Raw genomic sequence first — 18031 nt, 5'->3', positions numbered from 1 at the left:
TGTACAACCCCTACATATGAGTTATACTCGTTGGGGCATACTGAATAAATAAATAAAAAAATCTTGCAGCCACTGGTGTAGTTCAATCATCTAAGACACTGCCTGCCAACCTGGAGTTGCACTCAGGAGCGAGTTCAATCCTGTTCGGGCTTATTACTTGGTTGGGTTTCTTCCGAGGTTTTCCCCAACCGTCAGGCGAATATTAGATAATCTATGGTGAATCCTCAGCTTCATCTTGCCAAATATCATCTTGACAATTAATATTTGAGGAGAAAAATTCGCTCCGGCGCCGGGGATCGAACCCGGGTCCTTGGTTCTATGTACCAAGCGCTCTGACCACTGAGCTACGCCGATTTCAATCCACAGCACCGGATCGAACCACCCTCCTTCAATGTTTCCCTTTTGGCCTGACTCCAAGCTAGGCATAAATCTTTAATATTAATATTAATATATAAATACCATCTTGCTATCACCACTTCTATCGACAATAAATAACCTAGTAGTTGATACAGTGTCGTTAAATAATCAAGTAAAAAAATAATAATAATCTTGCAGTTGATAGTGTATCAACCAATTAAAAAAGGAACTGTAATGTTAGTCATGTTCACTAACTACACTTTCTTTCAGATCTATTTATTTAATCTTCTTTCAATGGAAGGGATCTTTTCAAATGTATATTATTAATGTTATAATTGTTTTAACCTCTGTGGTGTAGGGGTCAGCATGCTGGTCTCTTACGCAGAGGGCCCGGGTTCGATTCCCGGTCGGGTTGAATTTCCTGGTTGAGGTTTTTCAGGGGTTTTCCTCAACCGTAAGGCAAATGCCAGGAAATTCGGGCCACAACATCCCTGAAAATCACCGGCCTCATTCATCACCGAAATCATATTCATAACAAATCACTCATACATATACAGTCGCCATCTAGTTCACAACAATAGAACCAGTCTCAACAATAGTACACAGGCCTTCGGATTTCAACCAAAGATTAACTCGCGATATGACCAAAGATGTTAAAGCGAGTATAAATAACAGCAAGGAAAAAAAAAATTATTTTAATGTTCAGGCACTTGACATATTGTCATTTGCTATATATTATTAATATTACTATTATTGGTGCTGTTATTAATATGGATTATCTTTATTCTTATTAGTATAACCATAATCATCATTATTTCAAACATTATCAAAGAAATATCCATGTAAATTTTTCTCTCACGCACATTTATACTTCAGATGATTATTTGGTTTCATGAATTATAGTGGCAGCACTTGATCACTCTCATTTGCACATGATCAACAGGCAGTATGCAAATCTATATTTTTTACAATTCAATATAGGCATAATACAGAATGATAAGGAAAGAACATGATCAACAGGCAGCATGTGGGATGTGCATATTATGTATGATTTTTTACAATTCAATTAAGCACAATAAAGAATCTTTACATAATTGTATAATTATTTTGTTAAGCGGAGATATAGAGAAAAGAAATGGATCACTGTTCACATCCTATTTTTGTCTGGAAATGGCATCAGGCACAAGCTCCTGCCTGTGTTCTATTTATAGTACTGGGTACGGTATTTGTGTAAGGCAAGTGTAACACATATGTAAGCTATCATGTGTCACTAGAATGGCAGGGATGTTTAAAAAAAAGAAGAACAAAGCATCAAGTGACAAACAACCAACTTAATTCGAAACTGGGATCGAATCTCATTTAATTTTCATTAAGGTTAAAGTACTCTTTGCTTGGCAGAATGTCACATTTGTGAGAAAAGTTATAAGGAAGCATGAAGTACAGAATCTACATCATGGTACATTCTCAAAATAACAATAAAAAGTGGTAAATAATGCGAAGTGAAGTGCACATAAACTAATTAGAAACAATACTGGATAATGTATCTAACTCGTCAACTTTCTATTTGGTGCATAAATCTGTCACAATTAATATCAAGGTAACTTAAAAATAAGTATGTTAGCATGTCACTTGAAGTCTGTTCATTTAGTAACTTATACAGGGTGTAAGTGAAATAACCTTCTGAATTGAAAGGGACAATAGGGTACACTTAAATGAATAGAAAATGTATATTACGTTTTGTGATTAAATGCACGGTTAATTAGAAAATTAAGTTTGAAGTTCAGCAGTCCGGTAGCATCACTGCTAACACGTACTTCTTGTAATACAGATGTAAAAGGTCAATGCACTTGGTCTAATAATAATAATAATAATAATAATAATAATAATAATAATAATAATAATAATAACAATAATAATATACCAACAAGAAGAACTCTGTAAAAAAACATCTGGAAAGTCAACAGAGCACACATAAGAACCATAACAGTTTCAACTTCAGACATCAATTCAAATTCCATTCTTTCGGCACTAAAACCACTGATTTAAAACATTTGGTTCCAAATTCTTCAAAGATCTGTAGCTGAAAATGTGTGAAGGTGTGAACATATAAAATTCCAAATGTATATAGGCAGTGTAGTGCAGTGCAGTGAATTGAACAAAAAGAAGTATAATATTATTAATGTTGTGTTCTAATCGTTTGACCAGGAAAAATAGTTTCTGGTAAGTCTTTCTTTTTATAAAAGTGAATAACAGCATAGAGTTGAAAAATTTCAGGCATCAATTCAAATTCTACTCTTTTGGCACTAAAATTACTGATTTAAAACATCTGGTCCAATCATTCAAAGATGTATAATTGAACATGTGGGAAAATGACCGAATATGACAATGAAAGGTGTGAACATATAAAATTCCAAATGTGTATAGGCAAAAGAATAATAATTTTATGTTTTGTTACAATCGTTTGACCAGGAAAAATAATTTTTTGGCAAGTCTTTCTTTTTATAAAAGTGAATAACAGTGTAGAGTTGAAAAGCTCACCTGAGCAATCATGAACCAATTGCCAACAGAGCCAGCAGTATTAAGCAGCTGATATCAGTGAATGAAAGTAAACTTCTGCAGTTAAATGACACATATGGACAGGGTTGATGGATTTTCTGTTCGCAAGCTTTGTAATATTAGTTTCATTTATGAAAAAATGAAGTGTTCATAAAGACACCACTTCAAACAATGTCTGCTTCATGTAGGCCTATGATCAGTGCTTGTTGCTGTTGTCCAAAGATTAAGATTAAAAATGAAATCAGTAATTCGATTAGTGGTTACTACTCACATTTTATTATATTAAAACGGAATTGCGAAGCAGGAAAAACCTTCATTGAACTTTTTTTATGCTCAATACACTATTCTGTAACACCTGTACAAATTTGGCAACTTATATCGCTTATACACAGTATGTACTGAGTCTGCAGTAATTCAATGAACATATTCAAAATAATAATAATAATTACTATAATTATAATAATTATAATTATAATTATAATTATTATTATTATTATTATTATTATTATTATTATTATTATTATTATTATTTCATTACGATCCTAACAGGAAACAAACATTATTGTTTTGATTCTGATTCCATGAATCGAATCTCTAATTATTAAATTATTACTTTTGTATTTATAATTTGTAATTATAGAATGTATATATTTTTTACTTCAGATTCTGCTGATTAATGAATGATAATTAATTAAGCTGCCAATAAAATTTTAACCAGTAATTATAAGAGTTCTAAACTTCATTTCTCCATCCAGTTATATTTTCTTGCTCCCATGAGTTTATTTCTTTTTACACCATCAATCAGACTCTAGCAGTCCCTCTGTCCTGCCGCATTTCACACATTACTATGTATCCACTTACATAATTTGCATCATGTTTGCTGATCTGAGATTCATGTGTGTGCATGTCACATTTGCAAGAATAGCAGGATAACTTGCCAACTGCACGAATACAGACAAATTTAGGCTAAAAGATTACAACTACAGTTAATAGTAGTAGTTACAGTGAATGAATCATGCAGACTAAAAGATATCTACATTTAACAAAAGTGAAAAATTAGTTTTATAACTGCTTTCAAAAATAAGTTAATTTTACACAAGTAAACATTTAAAAAGAATTTTCAATATATACCTGAAAGATTTTCACAGAAAGATCATTATTTTGTCTAAATGTGCAATATGTACATAATAATCTGTTACAATCAATTGTGAGTGAATGAAAGATAAATTGCTAACTTGACTTGTCTCAAATAATTCAAGTAGATTTTTTTTAAGTCCCAAACATATTTAATTGAAAAATGTTCAATTTCATAAATAAAAATTTAATATCAGGTACAAGTATCACTAGAAATGATATCGAGTAAAGTGTCAATTCATTCAGTGTTAAGCTAAGATCTTAAAATAAACTGCTGCTGTTTGTCTAGAATATGTTCTTATGTTTCTAATGCACATGCCTCGATGAAATGATGTATTAGAATTGAATAAGAAATAAGTACACCCAGAAATTCAGGAGAAAAGATTGGACACAAACAGATGTGCAGAAGAAAGATTGGAGGCTGATGAAATTTCAAAATTGCCTTTTAAAATCAGGTATTATTAAAATATCGATCTCAATTTGCATCACAATACTCCTCTCTAATTCGTTTGAAAAGAAAAATTTGGAACTGAGAAGTCTACAACATAATATCATTGCCATTTAAATGGTACCATAAGATTTCAATAATGAACGCTTTTATAAGGTTGAGTGCAAACAGAATCAGATGCAGTGTGATGTAACGCAACATTTGTCTGACGGTACTTGAGTTCCATTGATTTCTTATAACATGATGTACACAGAATCAGATGTGATGAGACAGTTGTGAGCAGGCACAACGAGACAACATTGGATGCATGCTTGAACTTGTTGCAAGCAGACGGTCAGATGGCTGCAGCATACTGCACATGTGTGATAGCCATGTCCAGGAACTACATATAGAAATTTTTCATACACCAGTCAGGCCTCAGTCAAGAAAAGAAAACCTCTTTCAGTCAAAAGTAGCAATACTCATTCTAGTGAATTCTTTTAGACCTTCCTCGTTACTTCTTAGTTCTTGCATGAGCCCATTTAGTGTCTTTTATTCCATAAATCTACTCAAAATTTAAGTTATGCTGTTCTTCTCCCAAAATAGTGACAATGCACTTTGATGCCATTTTCAAGGCTAGGGCAGTTTTCCAAACCCAGACAATCAGCAGATCAGTTGTTGCGAGCAGACAGTATTAAGTTGTTGCAAGGCATTGTGAGACACTACAAGCAAAATGCACAGCATCTGATCCTGTGTGCACCCAGCCTAAAGAGGGCAGCAAATTGAAACAACTCACGATCTCAATACAAAAGGATTATTGTTTGAAGTAATAAAATCTATATTGGTTTTTATCAACTGTCCTCAGCTTAGTTAATACCATTTTCCTTTGTTCATCTCGAACTTGTAAGTTGCCATGGACAGATACACATAGAAAACTAATGGACCCGTGACCTTCTATATACTGTAAATTGATAACATGGGACCAATGTCTTTATTTCCTCATCCTATACAAGCCCTTTCTGTCACCTAAAAATCACTGCCCTCAATAATGACTACCGTAACTCACAATATTTGGATTCTGAATAGAACAAAGTATTCAACAGAACAAACCACCAATGACAACTTACTGCTAGAACAACACATGTTTCCTCCTAACCCCTTCGCTGATGGTGAATATTGCCACTTTTGCTCTCAACACTTAAACCAGTTTAGGTACTTGTATACTTGTTTAAGATGTCAGCATTTGTTGAGATCAGTAGCTATGAGTAGCACAGAATGATATATCCAGTCAACATATTGTGCTAAAAATTGCAGGTTCGAATCCAGCTACTGCAGTCTGTGGTAAAATATAGGGAGGGGGCTTACGGAAGAGATTCGGTATAATGACATAGACTCTGATGGGGTTTCAGTTGACTGCAGTTGCAACAGTTTTACTTTAAAAAAAAAATCACAATTCTTCTCATAAAATTAAATAACATATTTGGCACTCCAATTTGCTAAAGCATTATATTACAAAATATCAATATTAATGAACTGCCAGGTGCGAAAATTCTACGTCCATGAAAGTGATGGGGTGAAAGATATACGATATATTATATTTCTGTAATACTGTATATTCAATTATTTTAAGCCACATCACTTTCGGTAAAATCACTGTCTTCAAAATTTCGTGCATATTATATTAAAAAAAAATACTTCATCTCCAATATGTTAGGTGGTAGCGAAGACAGCCTGCTTTGGGAGGATCACAATCAAACAGATTTCAGTGATACCATATTTACTCGGTTATTAGACCCCTCGCATATAAGACCCCTCTCCTAATTTAAGAGCAAACATTATATATATATATATATATATATATATATATATATATATATATATATATATATATATCTGCATACTAGACTACTCCAACATAAAACTGCAAGGTAAAACCAGCTTCTGAAATCATCCTCTGTTCTGTTGTCCCGTTACTTCTCCAACTGTCTCCATGCTCACAAAGAGGAAAAACATCTCTTTTTGTCTGTTTATCCTCAAACTCCTAAATACTCTTGTCCCATTAGTTCTTCCATTGTCACAGCACATACAGAAAGACAAATTCCCTTCCTTCTTCTATTGATGGTATCCATTTTTGCATACTGTACTTCCAAAGTCAGTCAAAAAAGGGGGGTCTAATATGCAAGTAAATACGGTAATTCGGATTTCAACTCGGATATAGTGATGCAGATTTAATTCTGAAGATGAAAGTGAAAAAGAAAGAGATGCAGACAACAATTTATTCCTACAGAAGGTTTCTATGAGTAAGCATGAATGCGTGTTATATTTGTCACCAAACTTTCTTTTTTATTCTGGTGTTCTTAAATTTGGAGTGTATGTTATATTTGATGGCGTGTCATAATCAAGTAAATATGATACTTCACAAAAATCCTGAAGTGAGAACATTTATAATTTATTTCAGTAATGTAAAAAAGGTAATTATAAGCATTTTTACTAACACTTCTTATTTGTGTCATGGGTTATTTATCTATAATATACATCTCATCCAAAGTGACATCAAATATTTCATGAAGATAACAGATAATTGAAAATTTGTTTCAGTGATATTTCTCGTGTCTGTCATATACATACAATATACTACAGCATTTTAAGAATTAATAATTTACAGAAGATCTGAATACCTTATCTTATCTCGAAGACAAAGCACACTATAATAATCTCTGTTGCTGAGAACACAAAAGAATTAAAGGAACTGCAGAGTACTATGTAATGAGAAGCGTGAATGCACAGAATACTACAATAGTTGGAAAACATCTACTCCACAGATACAATGTCCATCTAATATTTGATGGCATCTGCTGGAAACTGAACTTTCCAGAAATGTATCTAATTTTTACTTTAACTACTTTCTCTTTAAAAAGTCTTGTCTACCTAGTTTTATGGACAGTTAATGTCTAAATGTATTAACAAAATCTACAGTACACACAATTTTTATAAGTTTGTTTTTACACTCCTCCCTATAAAATGTTTATGCAATAATATATTTTTTTTATCAGTCTCCAAAATGTTATGAAGTGAGAAAAAGCAGCTTTACTTAAAAAACTTTGTAAATGTGACTAATCATGACTACGGTAAGAAATTATTTAAAATCTTAACAGTATGAATGTCAGTTTTACATTACATGAAATAAAATATTTGCTTTACTATAATACTGAAGAAAGTTTGGACATGTACTTCAGCTAGGAGAGGAATGAATCCCCAAAATGGTATTGTAAGCCAGACTGGATGGAAAGACACTGAAGGGAAGACCTACGCAAATTTGGAATGAATGGATGGGAATGGTTTCTAAAAAGAAGAGGAACTGATATAAACAGAGCAAAAGTATTAGTTAGAGACCAAGGTAAATTGAGAGCTCTTCATAAAACCTAATGGTAGAAGACGATTGACCAAAGGTATGATCACACATCATTATTTTTGCAGTGCTAAAGTACAAAATACTGCATAACTTGCATACTGCAATGTGTTAACAAGTGAAACAAGAATAGTAACAACTATATAACTAGCTGTTCACTACTTTTTCATGCTGCATGCAGATTAAAAGTGCCAATAATATGTATAGATTTTAGTGTCTGACATGATGAAAATAAATTTGTAGCAGTTGCTAAATGTAGACAGAATATATGTGACGATGATACAATTTATTTTTTAATGTTTTGCAGCATAATTTCAAAGAGGAGAGTTGCCAACATTGTTTATAAGAAGAGTGGTTTGGTTATCAAATACCGTATATTGGCGTTTTTTAACAGCTTTATAATAAAAATAATGTCAATTTTGAATACTAATTAGGACAGAAACATAAATACAGATCTACTTGAATCAAGAAAGTGCTAATGGAGTTTGCAAATGCAGACTGCAACAAAAAATAAGAGAGAGTTAGCTTTAGCAGAACTTACTTTTTTGTAGTTTAACATTTTGTTCTCCATTTCATAATTGAAACAGATGTTAAGTAAGTTGCTGCATGAGTTTCAGCATCTGAAATCCTAATGCAGTGGTCGGTATTTTATACCGTCAGCTGTTCTGCAGAGATCGCAGCAAACCTAATTAATTCACGTCTTATGCTGAACATGCTAGTGCAGATGAACTAGAAGGTGGGTGTTGAGATGTTGTGTTCGATTTGTACTAAATGTACTACATTTGCTGACGCTGCTCTAATGTAAACATAATCACAAAATGTATTGAAGAATCAATACAGAGATGCAAAGCAGCAATTAAACTGCAATTGTTAAAGTAGTGTCTTGTGTGTGAACAGGCTTGCAAGTTTGAGTCCTTGAGTTTTGCAACATGAAAAGTAGTTTGCAGTATGCTACTTTTAGCTTATATGTGAACAGAATATGTAACTTTTGCAGCTGCAGTAGAAACGTTATGCAGCATAAGCAGCGACATGTGATCATAGCTTAAGAGAAAGTAAATATAATACCTGGTGTTTCAAAATGAATATCAGGGTTTTAAGGTTTTGTAGTATTTATTACATTTAACGTACAATACACCAAAGGAAAGAGCAACTCAAACAGTTTTGCTACAAGTGCCCAATGTGAGCACCATTCATCACACGGCACACATCGAGTCGATAAGCAAGTTCTTCCCAAACCTTGATCAGTGTGTCTGGAATAATTGTTCCAACAACTGCTTCAATCCTCTGTCTTAAGTCTGGTTGGTCAGCTGGTAGCAGAGGTACATACACACGATCCTTTGCGAATCCCCAAAGATAAAAATCGCATGGCATAAGATCTGGTGAACGTGGAGGCCATGAGAAACAAGCTCTGTCATTCAACCTCTTTCATCCAATCCAGCAGCCGGGTACAATGTCGTTTAACCAATCGTGTACTTCCATATGCCAGTGAGGCGCCACGCCATCTTGCTGCCAAATAAAGTTCTCTGGTTCACAGAGTCATTTAGGTGAAATGTCGATTCATCACTGAAGACGACAAGATCCAGAAAATCTTCATCGTCATGCTGTAACATTGCAGTTGCAAAGTTGGCACGTAAACTGTAGTCTGTAGAGCTTGTTGAATTATTTTTCCTACTCCTTTATTAATTTGTTTACCTTTTTATTTAAAAACTTTAGTATTGTTAGTTAAATTAGAAACTGCAAACGATAAGGATGTAGTTGTAAGTGTCTCCTTAAAATTCTCCACACAGATGTTGCTGGAATTGCTAATTCACGACTAGCCTTCCGAACAGATTTCTTGGGGCTATGCATGAAAGACTCACTTGTTCAACGCACTTTCTAACAGCAGATAGAGGAAACAGTGCATGCGCATGCGTGCATACAAAACTGTTTGAGTTGCTCTTTCATTTCATGTATTATTTATAACTGTACGTTAAATGAAATAAATACTACAAAGCCTTAAAACCCAGATATTCATTTTTAAACACGATGTACGAGGCGCATCCAGAAAGAAAGTTTCCCTATTTTTTAAAAAAAAAAAGAACACATACTTTCAGGAAAACATTTATTGGCAACAGGCACAGCAATGTTTCAGCTATTTTTCAACATAGCCACCATCAGAATTGAGACACTTGTCGTATCATGGGATCAACTTTTGTATCCCTCTGTCGTAGAACTCTGCCACCTGTGAATGGAACCAGCATGTGACAGACGTCTTCAGCTCTTCGTTGTTGCCAAAATGCTCACCGGAGGACAGGAATTTCTTGAGGTGCAAGAAAACGTGAAAATCGCTGGAAGCAAGATCAGGACTGTAGGGTGGATGATCAAACAACTCCCAGCCAAATTCCGTCAAAACAGCTGCTGTGCGCCGAGTCGTATGTGGACGAGCACTGTCATGGAGGAGCACAACACCTGCAGTAAGCATTCCACGCCTCTTGTTTTGAATGGCACGTCGCAATTTTCGCAGTGTTTCACAGTAACAGTCAGCGTTCACTGTTTCACCTCTTGGAAGGAAGTCAATGAGCAGAATGCCCTTCCTGTCCCAGAACACTGTGCACATCACTTTCCTTACCAACAGTGTCTGTTTGAATTTCGTCCTGACCGGAGATCCACTATGCCGCCAATGCATTGATTGCTGCTTGGTTTCCGGGGTGAAGTGCGAAATCCAAATCTCATCGCCCGTGACGATCCTGTCGAGGAACTCGTCGCCATCATCATGATACTGTTGCAGAAATGTCAGTGCTGCTCCTAAATGTTGCATTTTGTGTTCGGGTGTCAGGTTTTTCGGCACCCACCTGGCACACACTTTTTTGAACAGCAGGTGCTTAGTGACAATCTCATGCAACAAGGATCGCGATATCTGCGGAAAATGGCTGCTCAGCTCCGTAATCGTGAATTGACGGTTCTCCATGATGCAATGCCGCACCAACTCAACACGATCATCATTGATGAGGGACGGTCGCCCACTGCGCTCTTCATCATGGACACTTTGACGACCTTTGGAAAACTGCCTACACCAGTGACGCACCATCTCCTTACTCATGATGTTCAGCCCATAGACCTGACAGAGCTGCCGATGAGTTTCAATTGGCGCAATGGTTTGTGCATTAAAGAACTTTATCACCGACCGAACCTCGCAGGTGGCGGGAGAAGGAATAAGAGCTTCCATTTCGGACCACTGCTGCCACGCTACTGGCACCCGGCAGGACCTGTCCGGCTGGCATATGATTGATACGTCATAGATCTGTTACGCATGCGAAACTGACACGGCTAATTACGTTTACTTTCAAGGGGAAATAATCGGGAAACTTACTTTCTGGATGCGCCTCGTATAATGAGTGAAGGAAGTATTGATATATTGGAAAGAAAGCTGAGTGTAAAAAAGGCGATACATACTTTCTCATTACACATTTTACATATTGTGCAACAATTCGATTTCTTTATAATGCAAAGAATATTATTTATGGTGTATTCTGTAACTGTTATTTAAAAAACAGACACAGTCATTAAAACATATACCTGTCGCATATAGATTATACATCCTGGGGAAAAGACACTGCATTGGTCCACAGTCAAGTTATGCAATCTTCCCTAATCTATTCCCCTTCACACTGAAATCTGTTATATTAGGACAGTTCAAGGACACAAGAACTGTATTCAAAATGATGCAGCATTTTACTGTGCTACTTTAAAAAGAGTTCTGCTCGAAGAGAGTTTATTGAGACTTATCCCAATGCAATGCCCTCTTCAAAAAGTTCTATAAAAAGACTAGTGATAATATATGAAACGACAGGTTGTGTTGGACACAAAAACACTCCCAAACACAAACAGTTTTAACAGAGGAAAAACTAGATGAAATCGGTGTCCGTCTAGGTCCAATATTTTATCATGATACACAATAAATGTGGACTGGTATCAAACACTAATCTTAACGCATTTCTTCAGCATTTGACAGCAAAGGAAAAACTGTATGTTTGGTTTCAACAGGATTCTGCAACCGCACATACAGCTCAAGAATCATTATTACGTAAAATAAAGGTGGTGTTCGATGATACAGTAATTAGTGCTCGTTTGTGGCCATTGTGCTCTCCCTATTTAACTTGTGATTTTTATTTATGGGGTAGTTTGAAAGACAAAATTCTGGGTTGCAAGAAACCTGTTCCATAAATTGCTATTCTCTCGTTAAGTAACGGACCTTTAAACTATTCCAGTCTTTAAAGTATAGGTCGTTGCAAATGTGATATTTAACGATCTGTTACCTATTCCATCTTTAAACGGAAAAGATTCAAAATGACAGAGCCATCGTAGCCGGCGCAAATAATTTGCTTATTATACGTGCGTGTCGCTATGGTAATATTGTGTTTTTGGATAGTCATTGTTTTCAAACTTTGCACAAGACAGGCATCAAATACTGACCTAGGTCAACATACAACAATTCTTGGTACAGATTGATAGAGAAGTAACCCCTCCTGTTTCGGTGATACATCTCATTCAAGTGTCCACTAGGGCTTTGAATTTTCATATGGCTACAGTCTATGCACCAATAACGTTGCGAAAATTGCAAATTGAGAAGAAATCCTGTTTTACTGTTTGTACAGAATTTCCTTGAGGCATAGTAATGTATTGTTCTCTCATTCTTGCAATGCAGTCACACGTCTTATTATTCTACAAACTGTAGATTTATAAACATGAATATGATCCACTATCACATTCTGAAACGCTCCTATAGCGTAATAGCGCAAGACAGTCAACAGCTGTTACTTGCTGATACTGTCTTACTGCGTGCGATTTGTTTTCCAATATGATGCCCTATTTCATGCAAGAGAGCCATGAATGTCTTTTCGATAATCTAAATCTAACCTTAAAATCAATATTATCGTATTCTTCTAGAGAATTTGATCTGTCTTTCAGTATTCTTGGTCTTGGTAGATGTCGTACCATACCAAACATAACCTTTACGTCAGACGATTCTATAATAGTAATAAAATTGTTTTATTCACAAAACTTTTCCTATACATACATGAATCTCGAGTTCATTGTGATATGTATATTACATTTTACTTACCGATACCTGTTTCTGATGATAACATATCTACGAAATTATTTAATATTGTCAAATACAAAAACAAGCAATATATGTACAATATGGCGGCTAACAATTCGTTAACAGTTTACAGCTCCGATTTTCGACCTATAGTTTACAGACTGCTTTAACGAACCAATAGCTTTAAAGGTCGTTCTTGCAACGCTTACTGACGCTAAATGAACAGTTATAGGACCAATAGCGTTAACGAACCTATAAATGCTTTCTTGCAACCCAGCAAAAGTGTCTTGCATGAGGAACTCTAGGCTAATATTGAGCATGAATGAAATAAGAAGAATTTCAGTTGATGAACTTAGACGAGCAACAACATAATCTTGCGATCTCAAGCCTGTATACAAGCAGAAGGATGACACTTTCAACATTCACTGTAAGGTAGGTTTTTCGTAGTACGGAATTAAAAAATGGGCCAAGTCTTGGTAGCAGTCCTCCTCTATGTAGGCAACAAGCTTCACAAGACTTCCACAAGTAGCATACATTTCGGCGCTCTTCTTTACTGCACATGCGCAATGCGTTGTATCTGGAACTTAGTAAAATGAGGTGGCCCAAATTTTGTTTCTGGCTCCGCAGAGTTTAAGTATCAAATGTAATTAATTTTTTCACGAATTTATATTAGTTATATATATGAGAAGGCAAGATCTGACATGTGCGCTAAGTGAGAAGGGAAAGAATGAGCTATCAGAAAGAGAGTTTATTTCAGGATATTATACGAATCTACTGACACGGAAGTTCAACTCACACTAAATCTTATCTTCCCCCTCCATACCCATTGGTGATATAGCTATGGCACATGATAAGGTCACAGGATGGGTCTTGCCTCCTTTACTGTATAATGTAATGATTCGTAGTAACATTGTCTGATTAACTTCTGGTAGATGTTTTTTTAAATTTAATTTTAGTTATAATATTCTGCTCACTTTATTTGCAGGTAAAAAAAGAATACGTGATACATTTTTTGACACTAATTTTTGTGTGTAAAAATAAAGTTTTTATACCGAAGGACTGACTAATCAGCATAAAGTTAAATGGATATAGAGCAGATGGACAGGTGGTTTACCAAAAGCAAATTTTTCAGTGCATGTATTTCAATTAGTAAAGGTATGCACAAACATTTCTTAATGACATTTCTATGTCTCATATCATAATGATGTAAAATACACTCATAACTGTTCGATTTTACAAAGGTGTTCACAACTTACATTATTATACCTGAATCATTCCTTTACCATTACTGGTAGACTACAATTTTATACTGTTCCAATGCATCTATCAGCAATTTTCTGTATGCTTTCTTTTTATAATTATTACATGGTGTAACCTTTATAGAACGAACAGAAGTTTCATGTTTCCTTGATGAAGTGTATTCAAATGTTGCGAGATTACAATAGCAAATATATTTCACAAATGTTCAAAATTATAGGGAATTTAACAAACAAAAATTTTTACATATTGTTCTAATAATATGTGAGTATTTTTAATCCCAATTCTTAGGAGGAGTACTGGAGAAGTTATAAATAACTACAGTATACATCTTGATTACACAACTTTTAACACTATATCACTTAGTTCTGAAGAGGGCTCCCAAGCTGAAACTAGTATTTAGTATTTATAAACTTAGTTCAATATTAATACGTGAAAGTAATCACCATTATATTATATTATATTCCTAATATAAATAATTACTGGGCAGGTGGAAAAAAAAAAAAAAGAAAAAAAAAAACAGGCAAGTAAAATCACTTACACACATGTACACAAGCAAAACTTCGTTCTTTAAGACAGGCATATGATAATTCTGTAACTTACAAAGTTTAACTTAACTGGGTGACTTTAATTACACTGAAACGCGAATACAGTTTGAAATATGACACATATACACGGTCATTTTTTCTACCACAAATATCAGGGAATCTGTCAGGTCCAAATCCGATCTTTTTTGTAGGTTGTTAAGTACTTACTACGTCTGGGTCTCAAATATACAAAAACATGAAATGAAGGAAAAATGCACAAATACAATTTTTCTGCATTTGAGTTACTACTTTTGCACAAATATTATATATTCTGCACAACATGGACACATGTCCCAAAAGCTACGTAATGAGACTGACTACTGTGATAAGATTAGGGTTAGATGAAGGGACAGATAAGTGACAGGAAGCTGAGAACTATGACAAATTTTGAATGGGCTAGATGAAGGGATATGAAGAGTCCACTGCAAGAATGCTGGATGTCACTTTCTTGTCGAAAATGAACCAAGACTGTCAAAGCATAGCTTAAGACATATAGAATGTACATACAGAGTTATATGCCATTAACACTGATAGTCATTGTCCAGTAATGATCAGAAAATCACAGTTAAGCTTTGAGCGCTAATTATTTCAAACTTTCAATTGCTTCTCCTGCAAAATGTATTCCAAATGACATCCATCATTCTTGCAGTGGACTCTTCATATCTAAGTCAAGACATCGAGGTCAGTGACAAGATTAAAGAGAATTAGGTGAAAGCTGAGGACTGAAACAAATTTTGGTAATTCGCAAGAAACCACCAATCCTTTACAAGGTATGTGACAAGGTTAATGGGTTAGTTGAGGGGTTATCTAAGAGTGATGTGAGGCCGAGGATCTTAAATCACTGAAATATTTTCACATATTCCTCGACCTCATGTCACTTAGATATCCCCTCAACTAACCCACTAAGCTTGTCACATAACTTGTAGCAGACCGGCAGTCCTTAGCTAATTATCCACATTTTGAATGAGCTAAATCAAGGAATAGCTAATTCAGGAGGTCGAGGATTGTGATAAGGTTAGAGTGGGTTAGATGAGAGAACAGCTAAGTGACAAGAGATGAGGACTGTGACAAGGTTAGAGTGGGTTTGGTAAAGGGATAGTTAATGACATACAGGTTATATTGCATCATCACGTTTTCCTATTTTTTTTACCTATTTTTATATTCTATAAATCCTCATATGGTATTCTAAATACAATACTGCAGTAGAGGTCCGATATAATGCAGTTGTTGGGAGACATACGTCATCCCTCCGATATAGCTTAACCTCGATATATCGAAAATTAACTTGCAGAGTGACAAGATTTCTAAATTTGTCTTGTTTTTTCATCCATCTCTAATTGCTTCTTTTGGAACACACTCTCACGCAATAAACCTGCCTTTGACTCCCTGTTTTTATACAATCAATTATTTTGAATTATCACTTCATAAAATGATATGCTTTTCTTTGCTGAGTTGTCACAAGTGGATTGAATTCGAAACTCAATATTACGTGAATGTGCTGTGTGATTAAACTTTACACATGTGGACAAGAGGATGAGGGTTGTTTTCTTCAGTTGTTTTAAGACGTGGGCCTAAAAATTTAACACTACCGGTATGTGAAGAGAGTTTTCTGAGAAATATAGTCAAAATCGGCAGCTGTAGAGTTAATTTTCCATATTTTACACTTAACTTATCCTAGACTATTAAGAATTTCTTACAGTTTACAAAATGAAAACATTTAGTCATGCAGAATTACAGTAATATGGGACTGATAACGGTATAGGATTCCCTCTGACCTAGAGATAGGGTTAGTGATAAATTGTAATGCAGAGACTTTCTATGCAGACTAATTCACTTTATTTCTATAATTAAAATTTGTATGATAATGTTTTTTCTCGCGAACATAATTTTCACCGTATTATATCTGAGTCCATGGTGTGTCGGACTGCGCTTTATTGGGCTTCTACTGTACTTTAAAAAATCATGCACCACTTATTTCAAGCAATTTTTTTTCATCCGAAAATAAACATGTGCTCGTCTTGTACAGAAACCCTCAAATATTTAAAACAGAGACAATATGCTTCACGTATAGTTACAGACATGGACACTGCCGGAATTTGTAATCAAATATAACAATTTAAAAACGCTATATGTTACAACATTTTTACTGAGAGAATTTTTGTCAACATGGATCGTCGAAATAAGCTGAAAATTGTCCTGTGCATGAGATGTATCTTAATAGTCTATATGGCTCGCAGTCAACAGTGTAGACTACATAATTAGCCCCATTTACAAATTATTTTGTTCTGAGCATTTCAAGCAGATCTTAAGAACGTACAAATTCCTGCACTTTTATTCACACTAGTTTCGTAATGAAGGGTGACTATAAAATTTTGGTATTCTGCACGACGTGGGCACATGCGCCAATAACTAAGTAAGAGGAGGCTAAGAAATGTGACAATATTAGAATGAGTTACAAGAAGGGATAGCTGAGTGATAGGAGACTGAGGCCTGTGGCACATTTTGATTAGATGAGGGGATACCTAAGTGACAGGAGGTCGAGAATTGTGACAAGTTAGAGTGGGTTAGATAAAGAGATAGGATAATTACCTATATGGGTTATAGGTCAATTGTATGGCCACTTTTTCCTATTTTTCAGCTTATATTTTTCAGTTTTCAGTAAAACAAAATTACCATTATACTCTATAAATCCTCATATTTTAAACATTATCCTTTTTGGAAATTTTTTATCCAAGAACACCATGTGTCCGTCTCGTACAGAATCTACTGAAATTTACGCTAAGTGGGGAGAAAGGTCAAGAATAGGCCATAGGCCTAGCTCTTTACATATCTCTAAACGTCCTCACTGGACACTACAGCCTTAATCATACATCCATTCAAAGATGTTGAAGTATTTAAGAGTATTTACCATAACAGTTCCATTTTCAAATATATTAAAAGCTGGCACTTTGGTAGGAACAACACCACCAGGACCAGGCTCCGTTGGTGCTGGCCGGCGGAAAAACGAGGTTATGAAATAGATGATGAGACCTCTAATAATCAAGGTTTTGGTGATTGCGAAAAATGATTCCATTCTTGTTGGTTGGTATCTCTCCCGTTCTTGTGCAATTCGAGCTGCAAGCTGAAATCATATATATAAGCTATAACTTATAGAAAACTTAAAAAAAAAAATATGAAGTACTCATTTTAATCTTTTAGGTCTAATAAAAATGAAAACTACCAAC

General features: G+C 34.9%; 1 protein-coding gene across 1 annotated transcript in view; it reads right to left on the bottom strand.

Moving 5' to 3' along the window:
* The window catches only part of LOC138706426 (putative lipid scramblase CLPTM1), a 42713-nt gene that overhangs the window by 24279 nt on the left and 403 nt on the right, over nt 1–18031 (bottom strand). The window contains exon 2 of the mRNA XM_069835717.1: nt 17716–17928. Coding sequence (XP_069691818.1) covers nt 17716–17928 — 213 coding nt within the window. The remainder of the gene's footprint in view (nt 1–17715; nt 17929–18031) is intronic.

This window comes from Periplaneta americana, chromosome 9 (genome assembly GCF_040183065.1).
Source record: "Periplaneta americana isolate PAMFEO1 chromosome 9, P.americana_PAMFEO1_priV1, whole genome shotgun sequence".
Lineage (NCBI taxonomy): Eukaryota > Metazoa > Arthropoda > Insecta > Blattodea > Blattidae > Periplaneta > Periplaneta americana.
The sequence above is the reverse complement of the archived record's forward strand: the minus strand, read 5'-3'. Positions and strand labels throughout refer to the sequence as shown.